At 40.8% G+C, this 21,494-nt stretch overlaps 1 protein-coding gene across 2 annotated transcripts; it reads left to right on the top strand.

Moving 5' to 3' along the window:
- Positions 1–15,658: 15,658 nt before the first annotated feature.
- LOC135710165 (lachesin-like) lies at positions 15,659–18,419 on the top strand. 2 transcript variants are annotated; one of them, XR_010518400.1, is made up of 6 exons: positions 15,659–16,037; positions 16,416–16,669; positions 16,880–17,403; positions 17,463–17,602; positions 17,675–17,775; positions 17,832–18,419. XR_010518400.1 is itself a non-coding variant. In XM_065232677.1 (5 exons), the coding sequence occupies exons 1-5, from the start codon at positions 15,977–15,979 to the stop codon at positions 17,945–17,947; spliced, it is 1,095 nt and encodes a 364-aa protein (XP_065088749.1). In that variant the 5' UTR covers positions 15,659–15,976; the 3' UTR covers positions 17,948–18,419. The 2 variants fall into 2 exon arrangements, 1 of the variants encoding a protein (XP_065088749.1); XM_065232677.1 differs by lacking the exon at positions 17,675–17,775.
- The last annotated feature ends 3,075 nt before the right edge of the window (positions 18,420–21,494 follow it).

Genomic DNA, 21,494 nt, shown 5'->3' with positions numbered 1-21,494 from the left:
TCAACAGTCACTCGTCAGCTGGCAGAATAAGTGGAGTGAAGGGAGTTTGGGACGATGGCTATATTCGATCATCCCTAAGGTGTCGAAGAGTTCTTGGTTCAAGGGGTTGGATGTGGGTCGAGACTTCATTCGTATGATGTCTCGCCTCATGTCCAATCACTATTCGTTAAACGCTCACTTGTTCCGTGTTGGGCTGAAGGACAGCAATCTCTGTGAATGTGGACAAGGTTACCAGGACGCAGATCACATTATTTGGTCTTGTGCTGAGCATCGCGGAGTCAGATCTGAACTGTACGATTCCCTTCGGGCTCGAGGTAGACAACCTAATGTTCCAGTTCGGGATATTTTGGCTAGACGCGATCTGGAGTTTATGAAACTCATATATGTTTACTTTAAGAATATTAAAATTAGATTGTAAGTTTTATTAACCTTGTGTTTGGTTTGTATTTTGTACGTGTGGGTTTTTTTTTATGTTTGTTTTCAAGATGAATAGAAATTAGTTCATGTTTTAGGATTAATTAAACATTTGTATCGTAAACCACATTTCAAACCTCCCTCTCCCTTTTCCCATCCAAAAAAATTGTAAATCCCCACTAACCTCGAGACAACCGCGAGTATCCGGTCCAGCTCCTTTAACTTTAAATATAAGAAATCAATAATGTATAACAAAAATGATAACTCGGCTCTGTAAAGTTTATTCGATTGAGCCTGTAAAAATAAAGTAATTATTAAAAAAAAAAAAAGTATAATTTTCATGGCGAAAGCCCAAGAGCTTGACTGGCAACAAGGTTGACTGATGATTATTGTCGCGCTTATTCTCATAAGCGCGCCGCAACCCCTCCCATAAGGATTCTACACAGGTGTCTACCTTAGATAGTATTTTATGGCAGTGGCATGAGGAGCGAATCCTGGATAAAGAACCACCGTGTGATAAAGCAATGGGCGCAGTCGTACGACCATAAACAGAGAACATATAGTATAATCACATTTTGAGAAAACTTGAGTCGCCCGGCTTCTCTGCGGATTATTATCTTCGCTTGGCCAACGAGTTCCCCTTCCCCTTTGGCAAAATTCTATGCATGGCCTTTTTAACATCGCTATGGAAGACAATAAATTAGTATATGCTACAACAGTTCGTATCTGAGATGTATACATTTTATATTTGAATTTCTCGGAAGACCACCGATCGCCTCCACATGGTGGCAGGAAGTGAATATGTTCGAACAACCGATTGAGAAATATCGTAAACAATCGTGCGGCTGCCCTCGATTGATTCCGATTAATTTTGAATTGTTACCAAAAGTTCCATCGAATAGTATTGTTTAGATATGACGTTAGTGGGGCCGACCTCACATACACACATGTGATGCAAGTTTCATTTCCATTACTCACAAATAGCCACGGACGGCTTTGATCTCGAGGAAACTCGACGAAAGTATAGAAATCATTCTGGCACAGGAGGCGGGTGCGCCGCGGTATGACGTCACATCTACGACGCGCAGCACATGCTGAGTGCTAATGTTTATGCCAAAGCTAGACAGAGGCAGTTTTTGAAAGTCACGAAACGGAAGTGTGCTTGTTTTCCTTCCCTGCGTCCCGGTAGGTGCGGAAAACGGCACAGTCTTTCGTTCGGTGGGTGGGGGTGCGTGCATCTGGGATGAAAGTGAGTGCAACTTTTAAATTTAGAACCGGTCTGCTCGCTGTCGGTGTGCCCCTCGTTTCCATGACACACCGCGCAGGATGCATTCCCCAATCGGTTTTTGGCAGCAACTGATGTTGCTATTACAGCTGTGTTCGAGACGGACGCTAATTTAATTATTTTTATGAACCTGTGACGGTCACGCTGACTGACCAATTATTCACATTTCGTTAAGTGGTAAATGTTTCACAGCCAGCGATTGTGTAGTAAAATTGTTTGAACATTTTGCATGCCAACATTGCTCATTGTCAATTGCATTATTACAAATTATAAAAGATTGTGGAATGTTCGTATCTATACTAGCATCTATTAGCCCCTCGTCATGCTACCGCATCGAAATAAATAGAATCGGTTCGGTACTGCAAAAGCCAACATTGACGGCAAAAGAGGATGAAATATTTATTGTGGCCTGCATGCTATTCGTACAATTTAGTCTTTATTCTGGTAAAGGTTCTGATTAATCGCGGCGAAGTTGTAAACAGCAATGATGATCTAATTTTCACTGGCAAGAATCGTTCGATTATGTTGAGTTTCTTGGGATTGGGCAAGATGATTCTCTCGAAAATTAAAACTGAATCGTTCCTCAGAGGGCACTTTCAACTCGCCATTGCTGGTTATAACTAAAATTTCAACGATATCTTTATCAATCAAGGCAAGATGCCTCCACCCTTTCAGTTATCATATTTTAAAATCAGCCCTTAATTAAACCCCTTACTTTCATTCGAAAACGGAACACAGGGGGAATAATGCATGGAATAAATGTACCATCCTCTCATTCCACTTGAGACAATAGGAAATAGCTGACATTCCGAGCTCTCAATCTCGTACAAAAATTCATTCCAGGCTTCCCCCTTGCTTGCATTCACCGATAGAAGTAGCGCGTCAGACAACGACCTGCTGAAAGCAAAGAATCCCAAAAAATGACTGCCTGCGATCGTTTCCCATATCCCATTCAGAGAGAGAAGAGCCCTTTTTATGGGCCCTGCAGACACGTACACATAATGCACACCGCAGAACTCGACTTCCAGGGAAGGTGATGCAGGGGGTGTGAAGTGACAAACCGGTAAACAATCCGGTCCTCTTTTCACTCTCATCCTGTATCTCACGTTTCGTTTATGACTTTTTGTCGTCGGGAATCCCTTTGAATCATGGTGTGTTAGAAAAGCATAAGCCTCAACATTAGCATCTAGGCAGAACGGGAAGTGTACCTGTTATGCTCAGACAGCTCTAAAGCCACATATCTTTTTCGCTCAAAGAGAAGAACATCCAAAAGTTTCCATTAAAAAAATAAATAATCAGAGCACAAAAAAGCCTCCAAGCTACACACATCAGAAGGAAATGGGTAAAGAGGAACTACGCGTCAAGCAGTCGGTGGGGTAGAAAACATATCCATCAATGGAAGAAATGGGCAAACAACGAGCACCGAAGTTTGTTGATGCATTTTGTTCTGGGATGAGAGGAAAAACAGGTTCCTCAATCCTCATCTTGATGCCCGTGACGATGGTTTCACTGTGTTGAAATTGTTTGAATTTTAAACTGAGATGGTGATCAGCGAGAGAATATGCTGTGAGAAGCATCCTGGTGGAAGAGAGAGGGCTCTCGCAGCATGAATTTGGTGGGATTTATCTAAATGCTCAAGCTATACCATGAATTGCTCATTGACGAAGCCGTTCAATCATTCTGGCTCACTATTTATTAGCGGAATGGATTTTAATGATTGCATGATGATATTTAGGCTACGACAACTTTGTCGAGGGATTAAAGTCTGAAGGGGTTGGTTTGGGTGTTGGAAGGTGTTTTATTGCAGTTTTGAACGGCAAAAGTTTACTGAATAATCGTTTGGATGTGACGGTCACGTTTTGGAATTGTCTGAAAGTTTTACCAGCCATTGTCATGACCGGACCGAGGTTTCCAGCCTCGTCCACGGCTACACGAATTGATAGTGCAGCTCCCATTAATTCGTGTAGCCGTCTCAACGTCTGTCTCCTCCGAAATTTGTTACAAGAATTCCGTCAACGAAGTAGTAGTAGTAGTAAAATTATGTTTATTTCTATTGATTATGATAATACATTGATTTACCATTTTAAATAATTAGCCTACCTGGCTCTTCATCTTTGTTTCATTTGCTGTTCTAATTTAATATTTTCGTGTTCGACTAGTTTACAGAATACCTCTTAAGAGGTGTGTTTTGATTGAATTTAAAAGTTTGATAGCTACCTACTTAATCTACAGCTTAACCTAACGTGCCAGATTCCTAATGATCAGCTGATCGAATTACCTACAACGATTTCTGAACCTTTGGATGGTAGCTGTTCTCCGTAACTCCAGCGTCTGAAGAACAACCAGGCGATGGACCTCAGAGTTCCTCATTCGTGGAGGACTGTTGAGGATCATTCTCAAAAACTTGTTTTGGACCCTTTGTAATTTGAGGTGATGGGAATTTGCTCTACTCTCCCAGATTGGCATCGCGTATTCTATTACAGGAAGGATTATTTGCTTATAGACAGTAAGCTTGTTTTTCAGGGACAGAGTGGATCGCCAGTTGATGAGTGGATATAAGGATCTCATCAGGATGTTACATTTCGTTTTTGTTTTGTCAATGTGCTCCCTGAAAAGCAGCTGGCTGTCGTGTGAAAGGCCGAGGTATACTACCTCTGTTAAACGAAATCTTCTTTAGTCCCCGCGGATCACTCGCGTAATAGTTAACGTGCGTTTGGATTGATGTTGAAAGTATGTTGTTCTATGTGACACTGACTTTTATTGCGATCGTAAAGAAAAAACACTAAACATCTAAGCAAATCGAATGAACTGTATATTCTTCAGATGACGACCGACACATCCAAGATGCTGGAGATCACTGACTCTACAGTACTCTGCTACCGAAGATCCACCACTACTATCCCTATCAACTACTGCTATCAATACTATATATGCCTATTATAAAGTCGGTATATAGTTACACATGTACTGAACCATGCGACAAATAGATGAGAGATAAATCTTTAATTGCTTGATATGATCTGATCGTACAGTGAGTTCTATACTCGTCTATACTTATGTTGATGTTATTATTCTCTAACGGAACAAGTCTGGGTGATTTGGAATGAGGAAAGATGAAGACTTGGGTCTTTGCCACGTTGATACAGACCTTCCAGCTGTTGAAGTATTCTGACAGGACATTTAGGCCTCTCTGAAGCTTGGAGGTCAGAGCTCCGATGACCCTACCCTTAAAGATGATGGATGTGTCATCTTCAAACAGTGACAACGATCCACCATCAGGGAGAGCCGGCATATCGGAGGTGAACAGGTTGAACAAGATGGGGCCAAGGATGCTTCCCTGTGGGACACCCGCACCGATGTGGAAAGCATCCGATGTGATGCCATTGAGAGAGACTCTGAATGTCCTGTCCATGAGGTAATTTTTAATTATCTTCACTAGGAAGATTGGAAGACCGTATCGCTGCAATTTGTAGGCCAGGCCATCATGCCAAACATTGTCGAACGCTTTTTCAACGTCTAACAATGCCATGGCAGATGTTTAAGACACAGACTTCTTCCGTCTGAGAATGTCTGGTGAACAGTCGAGCGTCCTTTACGAAAGCCAAACTGCTCCCCGAGCAATATGTTGTTTTCCTCGGCAGATGCCTGAAATCGATGGTAGACTGTTCTTTCGAACAGCTTGGATAACCCAAAGAGAAGGCTAATGGGTGAATGAAGAAGAATCTGGAACTCAGGTGTTTGAGTTCCAGGTTTAGGATTTGGTCGGAACCTGGGGCCTTCATATTTTTAGATGATTTGGTATAGGCCAACAGTTTGTCAGCCGTAATCTCGCATTCCACAGGAAAGTTGTTAGGAATTCGATGGAGGTTGGTAGCATTTACCGCAACTGCAGTATCGTATGGACTAGGCATGTTCAGGCCGAGATTATGCGAGTTGACGAAATGTTGACCTATAGCATCAGATCAGCCTTCTCTTCAGGGGTTATCAGATGAGCAACTGAATCATTGGGTTGATTCAACGGCACAAGTGGGGGAATGGGTCTTGGCTTATTTGTAAGGATTTTGGTTAGCTTCCAGAAGGGCTTAGCACAATCTGGGAGAGAGCTTATTTTGTTACTAAAGTCCTCATTTATGAAGTCCATCATCCTGGCTTGGATTATTTTTGTTAGACGGTTGCAATGGGTCTTCAAGGCAGGCAGTCCAGTACGTTGGTACTGCCTACGCATGATGTTACGGAGTCTGATAAAGTTTTTAGTGGGACTATCAAGGTTCAGAGTATTGCTCACCTGTCTGGATACTGGCACGTGTTGTTCCCTGGCTCGGGATATTGCCTCCTCCAAGGAACGCAGGCATCGGTCAACGTCTTCGGGGGCGTCCGGATGTACTTCGTAGTCGACGGCGGTGTCAACACAGTGCTCGAACCGATTCCATTCAACACGATGGTAGTTTCGCCGGGATGCTTGAAATCTATTAGCCGAGAAGCCTATTTCGGCCACCACCGGGTATTGGTCCGAGCTCAGCTCCTGGAATGCCACAGGTTGCAAGATGTTGTGTCCCATGTTGGTTACGAAGATGTTGATGGTCGCATGAACCCCAGACCGACTAAACTGGGTGGGAGTGTCCGGGGCCAAGATGGTATAGTGGCCCGCTTGCAGGTCTTCATTCAGGATGGTGCCGTTTCGATTGCTCCGACCGTTGCCCCAAGCTTGTTGTTTTGCGTTTAGGTCACCAACGATGATGAAGTTTTCGCTCCTCCGGGTGAGTTTGATGATATCTTTCCGGAGTGCCACTGACGACGTGATGTTGGTTTGCTTGAGCAGTAGGCCGTGATGATGGTGATTGGGCCAAGTGATGTGCTCACCTCCACTCCGATGGCTTCAATTGTTTTCAGCTGGAAGCTTGGCAGTAGCCGGCAACTGATGTTCCGTCTTGCAGCGATGGCCACTCCCCTACCCCCGGAGGGTGCGGTCAAGTCTGACGAGCCGGAAATCGGGAAGAATACGTTCAGCACGGGCTTCAAGTGCGTCTCGGTGATGATAGCAATGTCGACCTCCTTGGTGTTGAGGAAATCGAGTAGCTCTCTATGCTTGTTCGTCTGTGAGCAAGCGTTCCAATTTGCAATTGTTATAGCTTCACGGTCCATACTTGGTGACGAGTGAACAACTGAATCGCTTGATGCAATACGGGCATACGATAGTCCAGGCGCCGAGGCAGAAACATGATCTGGCAGGGCCGCTGCGGCAGTGAGGCGATGCTGAGCTGAGGGAGCGGCTCGTTGATTGTTGATGGGTAGCGGTGGGAGATTGGGAACCAGGCGACGAGGCTGGATTGCAGGGTATTGTTCATCCGTGTTGGCTGGTGGTGTGCGTTTGTTTCGATGTCGGCCTGGCTGGTTGCTAGTTGCCACCTTCTTCCTGATGTCGATGAATTCCGTTCGCTTGGGGCAGTCTTGGGGCATTTCGGCTCGGTGTCATCAGCTTGAACACAGGTCACTGTCGAGTGGGCCATAGCACACTTGTCACTGCGTGGTTTCATATGACAGTTTTTCGTGCCATGGCCGAAGGAGAGGCAGCTTGTGCATTGGGTCACATCACGGTGTTGCGGTTTGTAGTATTCCCAGTCGATAATGACCTCTTACAGGTCACGTATGTTGCTCTTGGTGGTGGACCAGAAACAGTTGGTCACGATAGATGGTATTGAGCATAGGTCGTCGATTCATTGGGTGGACTACCTCTGGTTTTAATCCGAGCCTCACCAGTTTATCTTTTACAGCAGCCGCTTAGTACTACGGCAGTCCCCGTAAAACAACCTTCATGGTTTCATCGAAGGCAAATCGTGGGTGTAAAACTCCACTGTGCTGTTCTTCAGGGCTCTGTAGACCATGATTTAGACTAGTAGAATGCTTTAAAACCTCGATAAAACTTGCAATGTTGATTGGGATGCTTTGTTTGGTGGCCACCACCGACAAACTGACATGAATGATCATACAAATTACTAAGAAATTTCTGATCAAAGCACAAAACTGACATCTGCCACCGTGTTCGCGGAAAAAAACCTAGTAACGAACACGCGTACAAAACTCATGAGTTCTTCTTTCCTTTATTTAACGTCGGTCTCTGTTCCGCAATCTAGTGCCAATCACCGACGGACATCGATTGCCATCCATTGACGGCAATCGAATGTGCACAGGAAGGCAGCTTCCACACCTGCGTAGGATATCGCACCCATTCAACACACATGGGCCGGGACCAACGGCTTTACTTTCCTTCCGAAGGAAGACGTGACCAGAGATTTTTATGCCTCAGAAAAATCCCACCGACCTCGGCTGGGATTGAACCCAGACCCATCGGGGTGTTAGAAAGCAGTCACGCTTACCACAACACCACCGGCGCCGGCATAAACTCATGATTTGGTTCGTGCATAATCTATTTCGGACAAATTATTTTTATCTAGATAAACATTTCTATGATTTTGACAGATGGGATCGCTGCACATTTGAATCGGCCGTTATGGATTCTCGATCAAGAGTTAAGTTTAAGTCTCATGTCGGTTCGTCGGTGATATAACGTGTGTGTGTAAAACAAAAGAAATTATTTGTAATGGCGAACGTTATAGCTGTTTATTTCGCAGTGCTGTGATAAATATTCTATTAATTAAGTGTGAAATTGTGCTTGTGCCGCGATAGAATTGATCCTACGCGTGACCCGTAGTGCTCAGTATTCAAAATCGGTCGCCACTAGGCCACCGAGCTCCATTAATTACAAAAAAAAAATTACGATCACCAATTACGATAACAACTGCTCTTGAGAAGAATTTGTTTAGATTTTCGATCAGCACTTCTTTCCTAAAACTCGAATATTATTTCTTTTAAATACTCATTCCTCCAACCGAATTTCGCTTTTTCTCATATTAAGAAACAAATGCGATTTAGCGTTAGTGTTAGTGCCAGCGTTGTTACGATAAACTTCATAGATTGGACATTAGTGACACTCACGTTTAAAAAAATTCTCAGTCAGGCAGTCAGTCAGTCAGGCTTTCAGATATAAATTCGCTCAACAATTTTCAGTGGCTTCACAGCGATATAAATGTGAAAAAGCTTAGGGGTTCACCTCTTTGTTCACCTTTTTTAACCTTCTCATATTCACAAACATTCCAAGCGATCAAGAGTTCATGAATAATCAGCTAAGGCTGTAGGACGAAAGGTTGAAGCACGTAAGGTCGAAGGACGAAATGTCGAAGGGACGAAAGGTCGTAAGGTCGAAGGTCTTAAGGTCGAAGGTCGTAAGGTCGAAGGTCGTAAGGTCGAAGGACGAAAGTCCGTAAGGTCGAAGCACGAAAAGCCGAAAGAACGAAAGGTCGACCTTTTGTCATAGATTTTTAGTATGCATATCTCATCAGTTTGATTTTGTTAATTTATTTTTTATTTTTTGTACATACCTTTTAGTTCAAATGGTAGCTGTATCCATTTTGCACCAGCATGGGATTTCCCTTGTTTGTATGCAATATTTCCACCTCTGGATCGGTGCTCACGTGAGGTGCATCTTGACCATCCATGTCGATGTCCATAGTTTGCTCATCCCGATGCTTGTCAGCCGCTTCGGGTTCTGAACTGTTTGGGATTTCATCATCCGGGTCGATGTCCACAGCGCACTCATGCTGATGTTCGTCAGCATCTTCGGGTTCTGCACACAGAGATGTTCGTCACTCGCTTCGGGTTCTGAGCTGTTCGAAATTTCCACATCCGGGTCGATGTGCACAGGGCGTTTGCATTGATGTTCAGCACTTTGAGTGTCAAATTTATTTCATTCACGTTAACAAACCCAAACCTGCTATGACAATTCATATTGTTTAGATATTTTTACACCGTTCAAGACGTATGTGTTCCACTATATCGTTGGCCACAATTCATAAAACAAATTATTGTATCAAACACATTCAAATAATCAGAAAGGATTAAGCTTCTAACGTTTTTGGGTGAATGGATATCGTCATAATTATGGATGGCTAGAGTTTATGTTAAGGATATGTTAAGTATGAGAAAGAAGTCTTAAATTTATTCAAGTACCTGCAGCGCGAAGAAGTACAACGTAAATATTTTTCGTATTGTGTTACTCACAAGCAGAACAAGTATTTAGATAAATCAAGAAGAGATATTCAAGACAACTAATTATACCTGCATATATCATGAAGAAGAACTTAAATCGACAAATATTAGAGATGACTAATATATATTAAAATAAAATTGTTGTTTTTTCAATCAACTGATTATTTAAAAAAAAAACTTCAACATATTCAATGGATAGGGCAACAATTTTCATACACAAAAAACTACTCATGTTTAAAGAAGGAGTCAACTTTAAGAGATATTAACCCATTTTGGGCATAATAAGATGGATTGATAATTCGCTTTTATCTACCAACGTACTGCTCATGTCAACATCAATAGAGTGAGCATAATCCGATGGATTAGTCATTTGCCTATATCTATCAAAGAATTGCTCCCGTTTCAAAGAAGGAGACAGCTTTACGATGGACAATAGCATTCAATTGTACCACATCGATTTTTCAAATTGCGCGGATATGTGTCATTTTCATATTCGTCCCTTCAACCTTTCGTCCCTTCGACCTTTTGTCCCTTCGACCTTTCGTCTCTTCGACCTTTCGTCCCTTCGACCTTTCGTCCCTTCGACCTTTCGTCCCTTCGACCTTTCGTCTCTTCGAACTTTCAGGGAATTGAAAGATGAAGTGACTTTCATAGATATAATACTAGAAACGCGGTTGAAATAAGAACACCACATTTCTTGGCTTGTGCTTCACAAAATTCATTATATTTTAAGGGAATAAATGTTTTCAATTCGATGCCTAGACATATCAAACGCTCAGCAACACATACAGAATTCTAAAGACACTGCATTTCACACGTTAAATCTGTTGTTTGAACAGCTATCCAGTGATTTTTTTTTAATGAATTGACAAATTATGTATCTTGACGAAGTTATCTATAACGGATTATTTTGTATTGATAGCTGTCATAATGACTTTTTAATAATTATCGTAGCACTGCAAAAACTATTTTTGTACGCCACGATTGTGATCATGGATTTTTAATATTTGATTTAATAGTAGTAGATTAATAACAAAAACTGTAGTCTACAAAGGTTTAAATGGCGCGTATTTTGGATACAAAGGACTGAATTTAAAATGAATTTAAAAAAAAAATGCAATTTTGTAGCTTATTTGGAAGAAATCTTGAGTTAGTAGGAGTTTTCTGGCAAATGTTGGGGGTTCGTGAGCATTCCTGACATTGCTGAAAATTTTGAAAGCATCAGCTTGCGGTGCTGCTAGTGTAAAAGGATGCTTTGTTGATTGTTAATTAACTCTTGATCGCTTGTAATACTTATGAATATTTTAGGTGGACAAAAAGGCGAACTAAGAGGTTGACGCCTGAGCTTTTCCTTATTTATATCGCTGTGAAGCAACTGTAAACTCTAGAGGGAATTTATATCTGTAACTGTAACCAGTTCGATTTTGTTTGCAAACCTGGTTAAATTGTCATATTTAATTATCTTAAAGATAAGTCGTCCAGCTCAAACCTTTGTAGGGGTAAGAGGTGGGACCATCTTCAGCATCATTTGTGTGAATTTAAAATCTAACTCCCACTGACTCACAGTGGCATTATGGATAGAATCTTCCTGCAACCATATTTTATATAAATAATTGCAAGAAGCTGAAATCCGGGAGTTAGAAGGTGAGAGCTCTATCGCAACTCCAAAAGCCCATTTTAAAAACGCAAGCATTCCGAAGCTATTGTCGTATACGATAAGCCCCACTCCAATACATTTCACTGTGGTAATCATTAATATTGTACTGGGACTTTCAATCATGTTGTATTGCTTGATTGAACCGTATTTAATGAATTGGGAATGTTTGTAGTATTACTAGTACTAGGAATTTTTTTTTAATTCGTTTATTTTTCCAGGCTCATTTGCCGTAGCTTTGCGGAGCCGATATTCATCGTTTGGGTACAAAATTACTTAAAACTAACGTTAGTAAAGCGGGGGCCGATTACTCGCGGCTTTCTCGAGGATAGGGATAACAAATTGTAACAAACGGGTGGCAGGGTAGGGATTGAGAACACAAGGTTTTTTAGAGCAATGTGCTCTTGATTTAGAACTAAGCGACATACTGGAGAAAAAGACAAACATGGGGGTACACCGATGGAGACCTAGCAACTTGAGAGAACACAAGATGACACTAACTACTAAATCCTCAGATCGATCCGTTTTAAAAACATATAAATCAAATTAAAATATTCGAGATCTCGGCTCGCCAAGATGTCTCTAACGGGGGTACTAGGAAATAAAGTATAGCAATATTATAAAGGACAAAATGGAACGTACTCACCAAATCTGGCCCAGTGAACCCAACAAGCTGGCCTGATGTGTTAGAGGGGAAGTCGCAATTGTAGACGGTTCGCTTCACGGGGTAATCCTGTTTGTGGTAGAGCTTCCATGGAATGTCCCGAATGTTGTCTTGAAACACCTCTTGGCCGTCCGACACAATCCGCACACTGTGGAACTCGGTTCAGGAAATTCAAATAACCGTTAGTCACCAATATCACTTAATTGTTAAAAAATCCGGAACAACGCAAAATCCAAAAAATTTACGGAAGGAAATTTGTTTGCATCCATCTACAAGCACAGCACTCTTCGATCAAAGTAACATACACTGAAAAAAGTTTTCATGTAGTTTCCATTGGGAACGCACATGATATTTTTCCAATAACAAAATTAATGATTCGTATCTTAAATTCACATAACATTCATATGATCGCATGAATTCTATGTGATAAATCACATAAATTTCATTGGACACATAAGGTTCATGTGATTTTGTAGTGCGATACCCAATTATGAGATCACATGAAAGTTATGTGGAATTCTAATGGATATTTTCCATTGGGAATGTGATTTAATTTTTGAGTGTAGTAAAACGCGCATCAGAAAATTACAAGCCACACTCAAAAAATTCCACACGTTTGATCGAAGTCTTTAAACACTTGATTTTTTAAATGCACAATCACATTTACTTAAAGTGCATTTCACCATGGTTCAATGTGTTATACAAGTTAATTTATAGTATTTCAAACTTTGAAATGTTGAAAATCTTTCACTATCTATTCAAGTGTATTGCACATTGAATCACACTACAGATGGATTTAAAGTGTTTTGCATTTCAATGCGATGTGAATCGCTTGCTTAGAAAGGTAAACATCGAAAACAAGAGTTGTGACTTTATCCTATCAACCCGCCTCATATATGAGAACAACCAGGGGGAACGACACTCATTTGGATGTATTTTTTCACTTTAATCATTACTTGGGATTTTCGGGGAAAACATAATTGATGGGATTTTTTTGAGTGTATCGTCTTGACGAAAATAGAGCAAGGATAGAAAAAAATAAATTGGAATGGATCATGGGATGGAATGGATGTGAGCGGTGTAAAAAAATTTCAGAGGGATACGAGTCTGAACGCGAAGAGGATAAGTCTGGAGTGCGTTTTGAATTGGTCGTATAGAGTTCTCCAAATGCACAAAAGTGTGCGTGAGACCGCGCGCTACCTTTTTAAGTAGTTGTGATATCGCGATACCTTTTTGATTATTCTTCTTCTTAATTTTTAAATATGGATGTTGGATTTTAGTGTTCGTGAGATTGCGCTTGGAGATCTCTATGCGATAAACGTAAACAAATTGACGTTTTAATGCTACCAGAAACTACTTTGCTTACTTTTCCTAATATAAAAATTTGGACCCGTACTGTTTAATTTTCTCATCAAAAAACTACTATTTATGTATAAATGATTGTTTTGATCAAAATGATAGCTTAAAAAAAGCTGTAGGTAGGAAATGACGGCTTCGGCATGACAGACTATTTTTGGCAACTCAAATTGAAACGCTAATTACACTGGATTTTCTTATGAAAACACTTCGCTGAATGCATTAAAACGATTCTTCAGGCTTTTAGCTTCAAATTGAATATATTTTTACCACTGAGAAACAGCAATCTAGCAGGATTTTCTTGAAATGAAACACACGCACTACAAAATGCTGCTGATTTAGAGTTGCCGATGAAAACACAGCAGTTTAACACGCAGCTCAAATAGAAAGGTTGCCGAATAAAAAGGTGTTGCCCACAATAGTCGCTCTCACTAGAGAAGTTTGGAGCTTTGTAAAAGCGTTTCAAAACTGTTTTTGACAATTATTTGGGCTAAAATTGTTAGAGCAGCTGACAGCAAAAGATTGTAAACAAACCAATACTGCATATGTGTGCGTTCCTGAGAGAAAAAGGCTATAGAAAGATGGTTGCTGCTTAGGTTGCCGAGAATACGTATATTCCCCTAATTAAATTTTCTTTGTGAATATGTCCAGCAACAAAATGTGTTTTCCATGATTGTATTAAACAACAAATAATAATTTTGAATGATTTATTGTCAGACTTGGTGGCTGTCAGACTTGCCCGTTTCAATATAGGTGCAGCGGAAGAAAAACAAGTGTTTAATTAAATACTCTCCTTAAAGTAAGAAGGTACGGCTGGTGGCGATGGATCACTAGGTTCCGGTTAATCTTCCAGCTCTATTTGGACGGGAATTCGATTCGCAAAATTCGCGCACAGAAATTCCATCAGCCAGCGGGCGGCTTCCTTCTCCCATCTCATGACCAACCCCAGCCAAGAGTACAACTTGGGCCGAGTAGAAAAAATGAATTCTTAAGGCCCAAACGCAATGTGGACGGAAGCGGAACGGAAACGGAAAGTTTGACAGTTGTCACAAATGACATCAAGAAGCCTAACCGATGTCGATTTGGTTCTAACTTGTTTTCAATCCGACAAGTAAGCTTACTCAGATCGGGCTTTTCCGCTGCCGCTGCCGTTCCGTTTCCACTGTCATTGCGCTTGGGCCTTTATTCCACCTGTTCGACGAAGGCGGTTCCATTGTCCGGGGAGGCTTTTCCCAGGGCTAGGATCAGCAGTTTGGCACCTTCCAAGCTACTATACACCGACACCTGGTTGCTCTTCTCCTTCGGATTCAATGGTTTTAAGCCCGGAAAGTGGATGTGCGTTGCCGTCTCCTCCATGATGCGCTTGATGCTTTTGTCCCCGTGACCGATCATGAACGAGTGGTCCATCGTTTATTTTAATGAGATCGTTGAAAACTGACAGCGATTATGACAGAGTGCTTTGCGGTCGACCTAAAAACTGCGAGAAGCTGCACGGCTTGCTTGATAATTTGTGTACATGCAGAAGGGATAAGTTGGGAATAGAAAGAATAGATGTGATGGATTGAAATTTTGTGCACGTTGAAAATTTTATGAGAGATTTGGGTAAAAATGGGATAATCTTGAAGTGTCGTTCCCCCTGGAGAACAACCGTGGCACAGTGGAATCGAACGAAGACTCCGGCAGCAGCACACCCCAACAGTCCATGATCGAATCCCAAATAAGACCCATTAAAAAGATATATGAATGCTCTGGCCTCTGAAAGTTTTGTTTATATATTTGTCGATTCATTTTTAGAGTCGGCAAAGTAGAAGTCGATAAAGTAAAATATTGAACTATGATGTGCAAAGCTATTGATATCACCATATGAGGCACATATAATACAAGTGTGTCACAATTAAAATCCATAGTGTTCAGGCATAATTCATAGCATAAGATTCACACATGAAATGGATGTGTTTCACAATAAGCGCAAAATTAAGTGTGAGACACATGATGATGACGTGTGGAATTTTTTGAGTGCAAGACAATACTTCCCATCAGACGGTCAGTCTCTCTTCCTTATCATCATTGTGTGTGTTAGTACCTCTCGCTCTTGTCTCGTTTGAATTTTCTCTCCTATCTTTCATCCATCCCACTTCCCGAGACTACTCCCGACTCCAGCAGGACGTCCTTCGCTCTCGCAGCATCAGTTCTCCTTCAGCCTTCGATTCGGTAACGTGCCTGTTTCGCGCCTTCATTCTCATCGATTCGTTCTGTTGTGTACTCCAGTGTTGAGTGATTATTTTTTACAGCATTTCCCTGTTTCCCAGTGCCAAGGAAAGTGAGAGTTTCGGTGTGCGTTGATTTGCTTTACTGACGACGACACGGTGGGGGACCTCCCGGTGCGTGCGTGCTAGTTCGTTCGTTCTTTTTCGTTCTACTTTCCAGGGCCAGTTTAGAATACATAAAGAGTGAGTTTTGCGGGTGGCTGCCTAGTGTTCTGCTCCAGGGTTCAGCAATTATGAGGCTTCTGCAATGGGATTCGCTAATAATTTGCCTGATTGTGGCCGCTGTGAATATGTGTAAGTGTAACCATGGTGATAACTGGCATCCTGCCTGGCTGGTACGATGCTGTGGCACGTTGCCCAATTCTGGTTCTATCTGAAAAATATGTATACGAATAAGTGATGAAAAAGCGGCGCACGGAGGCTACTTTGATGAATGAAATGATGTAGTGACCGGTATGAAGGAGATTCGAACCCCTCGTAGCGAAAAATTTCGTGTGTTTCGTTGATAAGAAGGGGGATTGCGACACGCGTCCCGATGCGTATCGTGGCGATTGTTTTAATTTGTTTATAATACGCGCAGTTATCTGCTACCGGCAGGGTCGGCGTAGATCAGAAGAATACTTGTGTGGGGATGATGAAATCTATACTGAATAAATATTTGTTCTGATTTAGGTGCAGCGCAGCAGCAGGCACCTCCGACCATCACATCCATCAGTCCGGAACAGATTAAGGATATTGGAGATACCGTGGCGCTGGATTGCGATATTGACAACGTGGGCAAGTTTACGGTTGGTTGGCAGAAGAGCAATCGGGAGCGGTCGCAGAATGTCAATACCATCTCCTTGGGTCCAACGTTGGCCGTGGCCGAAGAGAGGTTCGAGCTCAGTGATGATAAAGAGAACAATACCATGAAGTACAGATTGACGGTAGGTGAATTGCAATTTTCAGTCGTGCTCGAATGTCAAGAGCAACTCATCAATTATGCATTTTAATAACTCCATTAGAATGAGCTGGCACATGCATATTCTCCCCTAGAGTAAATGTTATTGCCCAAATCCCTACGGGACCCATTCCGACGCACAGACAGGAATCTAATTAACAACCCTTTTGCAATGGCAAACCCCTTTGGTTTTCAGATCAACGACATCGTCAATACGGATGCCGGTCTGTACGAGTGCCAGATTCAGGTGAACAGCACCAACAAGGTGACGGCTACGGTGGAACTTCAGGTCCGTCATCCACCAATTTTAAAGGACAATCTAAGGGCTACCACTGTTACCAAGGCAGAAGGCGAAGATGTCAAACTGACCTGCTCGGCTGAGGGATATCCACGACCGTCGATCTCCTGGAAGAGGGAATACGGTGCCATTCTACCGATCGGTGGACAGAGCTTTGCTGGTAACGAGCTGTCGTTGTCTTCGTTGGTCAAGGATGATCGTGGTACATACTTTTGCATTGCGGATAATGGCGTTGGAAAACCAGACTCCAGGACGATTAACCTTGAGGTGGAATTTGGCCCGGTAATCTCCGTTCCACGGCCGAAAATAGCCCAAGCAACCGAGTACGATATTGAACTGGAATGCGTTGTGCAAGGCTTTCCGTCACCTTCGATTTCCTGGTTCAAAAATGGACAGCAGATTCATAACGGTGGACCTTATGGGTATGTCAACACCGGAAACTTCTCTTGCATAATTTCTACAATTTTGGTTTTGTTACCAGCATTACCCAAACCGGTCAACCGGATGACGTAACGACTTCCACGGTGAAGATCACCTCAGTCGAAAGCTCACACTACGGAGACTACCTCTGCAAGGCTTCCAACAAAGTAGGCCACGACGAAGCAAGGCTGAATCTCTATGGTATGATTTCTACATTTCACACTTGATTTAAATTTTGTTATAATTTCACCTTTATTTACTTATTAATTTTAGAATCGGTGATTCCTGTTCCCTATTGAAGTTTTTAGTTGATTTTAGTATTCTTAGTTCAATCAATCTTAGGTTGAGTTTTGTTTCCTTGAACATTTTGAAAGGTATGTGTCCTTTTGAAAACTACTTTCCAAAAAACAATAAAAAAAATTTCTTGCAGAACAACGCATTCCCAACATCAACTACTCCGGTCTGAAGTGGTCCAGCTCAGGGCACGTTCTCATGAGCCATCTAGGTATCCTAATGGTAACGGTACTGCTGGCAACGCTGTTGTGAATAAGAAGGAGAAGCTAAGTGCAACTGCCAATTTCAAACAAATCAAGCAGAGACGAAACCTACAATCCAGCCAAATGAAACATTAAGAGAAAACGAAAAGTTCAAATACAGCGCACTTAGAAGGCCCATTCCCAGGAACTGTAACCCACTAAGAAAACGAATCAAATTATTTGCATTTTATACAGAAGACATATCTCTACGAGGAAGGATACTTACTTACCCAGAATTGAATCTAAAAATGTCCATATTCGTTAGGCATAGTTTAGGTAGAAAGACGATTACGACTGTTTTTCGGAGGAAACCTGTACAAATGAAACCGAATCTAGAAATTATGGCAAAACAAAAACCTGACAAAAATAAAAAAGAATAAAAATGACCTGGTAGATCATGATACAAAGAGGAAAATACTCGTTTTAGTGTTAGGCAAAACATATTTCGGAAAACGTGTGCGAATAAAGACATAGAATCGTAAGCATTCGTGTTTGTTGTTTAAATGGAAAATCCTTTCCTCTTCTGTCGAAAGGCTACACGCAAAACCAAATGGCATGAACATCAAATGTAAGTGTGGAATTTCATACGACAAATGTAATGCCATGTTATTTCAGAGTATACATTTTCGTATAAAACCTTAAGTCTCAGTGCATTAAAACAAAAACAAACTAAAACACTGGCCAGACTGACCACCCACGAAACATTTTTGGAATTCTGAAAATTCCATAGACCATGATTTGGATTTAAAACCTCTATAAAACTTGTAATGTTACTTGGGCAGTTACTCTCCAACGGGGGTGTTCGGTAAAGAGAGATGATCAACCCGATGTGTACTTTCCTCAACGTTGTCCTTGCTCGCTTTCTACTCTCTATATAAAATTTTCACACTGCCGTACTCTAACGGAACTACCAACTCTATATTTTCATCTCCTCATCTATCGTATACCACTTTAGTCTGTTATTTGACATTAGCATCTTCAATTTATAACATGTTACAACCAAGGGGTAGGTCACTCCGCACACCAATCTTGGGTCAACTTTTGTGCCAACAGTGTGCCGCAAGTGTGCCGGTCATAGAGCAAGGTGCTATTTTTTGTATAACACGTATATTATGGTATATTTAGCAACCCGGTACAGCTTGAATGATTTGGTTTGCAATCGCAATGATAACATCGGTCTAGCGGCAACCAAGGAGGAATGCAATGTCGAAATAAAAAAAAAACATCGAAATATACTAGGAAGGAGCAACCGCTGTCGGAAGTATGAAAAGCCTTTCGTGATGCAAAACGCTACGGTCTATCAACGGCCGAAAAGTTTTGGAACCGGTAGGACATTGTTGGAGACCGAATATAGAGGTTGAAGAGTATGACTTCTGTAGTTTGTTTTGTGTGAGTTGCAGCATTATTTGAATTACAAATACTATTGGGGTCTGATTAATTGCCTCTTACTCTAGAGGCCTCGCTAGAGCCTACGTTTCGAATTTAAATCTGTTTACAAATGAATCGAGAAGTGAACTGCTGGTCTGAGTTCCTCCGGAATATTCAATTAAAGATTGTTCCTAAATTTTCAGTCAAATAGCACGTTATGTTGTGAATAACTTCAATGACAGTTTTGACAGTTTTCCAGCATTGTGAGTATTCCATAAACATAAATCAGCTATGCTGGTAGCCTTTAAGGGTTTATTGAGTCTAGGCATTTGTGCTCAGATTCACACACATGAGCGTTGTACAATCAAAGTTTTACACGGATTAAAATCATCTTGAACAGCATCGGTCAGAAAAGCAGTGACATGCAAAAGCACATAAATATGCTCCAGTAATGGGGGGTGGGGGGGAGGTCAGCTGCCCCCCCCCCTTAACTCAGCCGCAAATTATATTTTTTTAGGGTCCAAGTATCTAGAAAAAAGTTTAAATTTTAAGTTTAACTAGCCTTTGTCGCATTTTTTAGTATATAACTTCCACATTTGTTTGAGTTTCTGAATGAGATTGAAGTCAGATTCATTATATCAGAAAACTCGAAAAAAAAGCATTTTTTTTTCTTGCAGACTAAAAAATCTTTATGATTCTTGGTTTTTGTTGAAGGACTGAGAATCAGTGCTGATAAAAATCATTTCTTCTACAATCAAGTTAGCTGAAAATGAAGACAACCTTAACAGATAGACCAACTACTTGCATGAATCTGAATTTTGACATAACAACATTCTCTGGATCGAGGCAACCTCTGAGTATCGTAGTCAATATTTGTTTTTCTTCATTCGTGGCTGGATGTTCATTATCGTCTTCATCTTGGTGGGGATGATTTTGAGGATCAAATGCAAAATGATTATTTTCATTTTACACAAATATAGCGCTGAAGGACGTGTCGTGTTAGCTTTTACACACAAACCAATGGAAAATTATTGCCTCATGCTGAATTGATGATAAAATCCCGGTTTTAGGCTCTGGAGTCGACAATATTGAAAATAATCATTTTGCCTAAAATGAATTTGATTAGTTTGCTTTTGATGATAATTTCTGATTTTGAAAATTTTGGGTTGGATAATCAAGCACTGGAGAATATCAACAAACGCGTATTCGTTGATGTATAATGAACTCATTTGTTCATTTCACTAGTACGTAACAGCGAAGATTTTCAAAACAATCGCAATTCATCTACACTGGGTTGAAGCGCTACTCCTTGCGTGTAAAGAGCCTGCATTTATATATAAATTCAAGGCTCTTTACTTGCGTGTGATAATAAATGATAAAATCAGGCACTGCTGAGAATTCTTATTCGGATTTAAAAATTTAAAAATATTCTGTTCTTTAAATCCTATTTGTAACTTTGAATTATTCCTCTTACATGAAACTCCAATGACTCTAAAACTTCCCCATGAATCTGACACATTGAATTATTTTTAAAGTTCTTATAATTAGCTTGCTTTTCAACAGTCTGGCACTTGAAAGATTGAGAATGTTGGCTAGAATTCTAAAGAATTTTTTAGCTCAACAGATAATTTCAATGGGTTCTTAATAAATTTTAGAGAATTTAAGGCCCTTGCAATATTCTAAGAAGAATCTTTTAAAAGTTCTGAGGAAATTTTCAAGAGTATTCTGAGGAAGGTTTCATGAAAATGATTAGCAAACTTCAATAGCAGGTCGGAGGTGAATTTTAAAAGATTTCTGAAAAATAGAGATAGGTAAAATAAACTTACTTGCGAGGTTTCATGAGAATACCAGCAGATGGTGAAGGAAATTTCAATTAGAATCCAAATTGTTTCTAGTGTGTCAGAAATTTTAATTGTGAATATTTTTTTTCAATCATGGCAATTGGGTGAAAAAAAAAATTGTCGATTTTAGCGACTTTTGTGTTAAACTTTATTCCAGGATGGTCAAAAAGCAATCAAAAGTGACAATTTTTTCCAATTCCTAACTCATACTTTATGAAAAATCTAAAATAATATGTTTCTAACAAAAGTTCAAGTTAATTATAATGATGGTTATTGAAAAACTATTATCGAATAAAATGGTAGATCTCTACCGAGACTAAGTTTTCAAACATAATTTTGTAAGTTGCT

The sequence above is a fragment of the Ochlerotatus camptorhynchus genome, unplaced genomic scaffold, assembly GCF_037179485.1.
Source record: "Ochlerotatus camptorhynchus isolate MF236.1 unplaced genomic scaffold, CSIRO-AGI_Acam_v1.1 ptg000371l, whole genome shotgun sequence".
NCBI lineage: Eukaryota > Metazoa > Arthropoda > Insecta > Diptera > Culicidae > Ochlerotatus > Ochlerotatus camptorhynchus.
The sequence above is the reverse complement of the archived record's forward strand: the minus strand, read 5'-3'. Positions and strand labels throughout refer to the sequence as shown.

Excerpts from the sequence above, each read along its gene's own strand:
- LOC135710165 (XM_065232677.1), top strand. The coding sequence starts at position 15,977 with ATGAGGCTTCTGCAATGGGATTCGCTAATAATTTGCCTGATTGTGGCC. Across the intron at positions 16,670-16,879 it reads CCATGAAGTACAGATTGACG|ATCAACGACATCGTCAATAC; the intron begins GTAGGTGAATTG and ends TTTGGTTTTCAG. Across the intron at positions 17,404-17,462 it reads CATAACGGTGGACCTTATGG|CATTACCCAAACCGGTCAAC; the intron begins GTATGTCAACAC and ends TTTTGTTACCAG.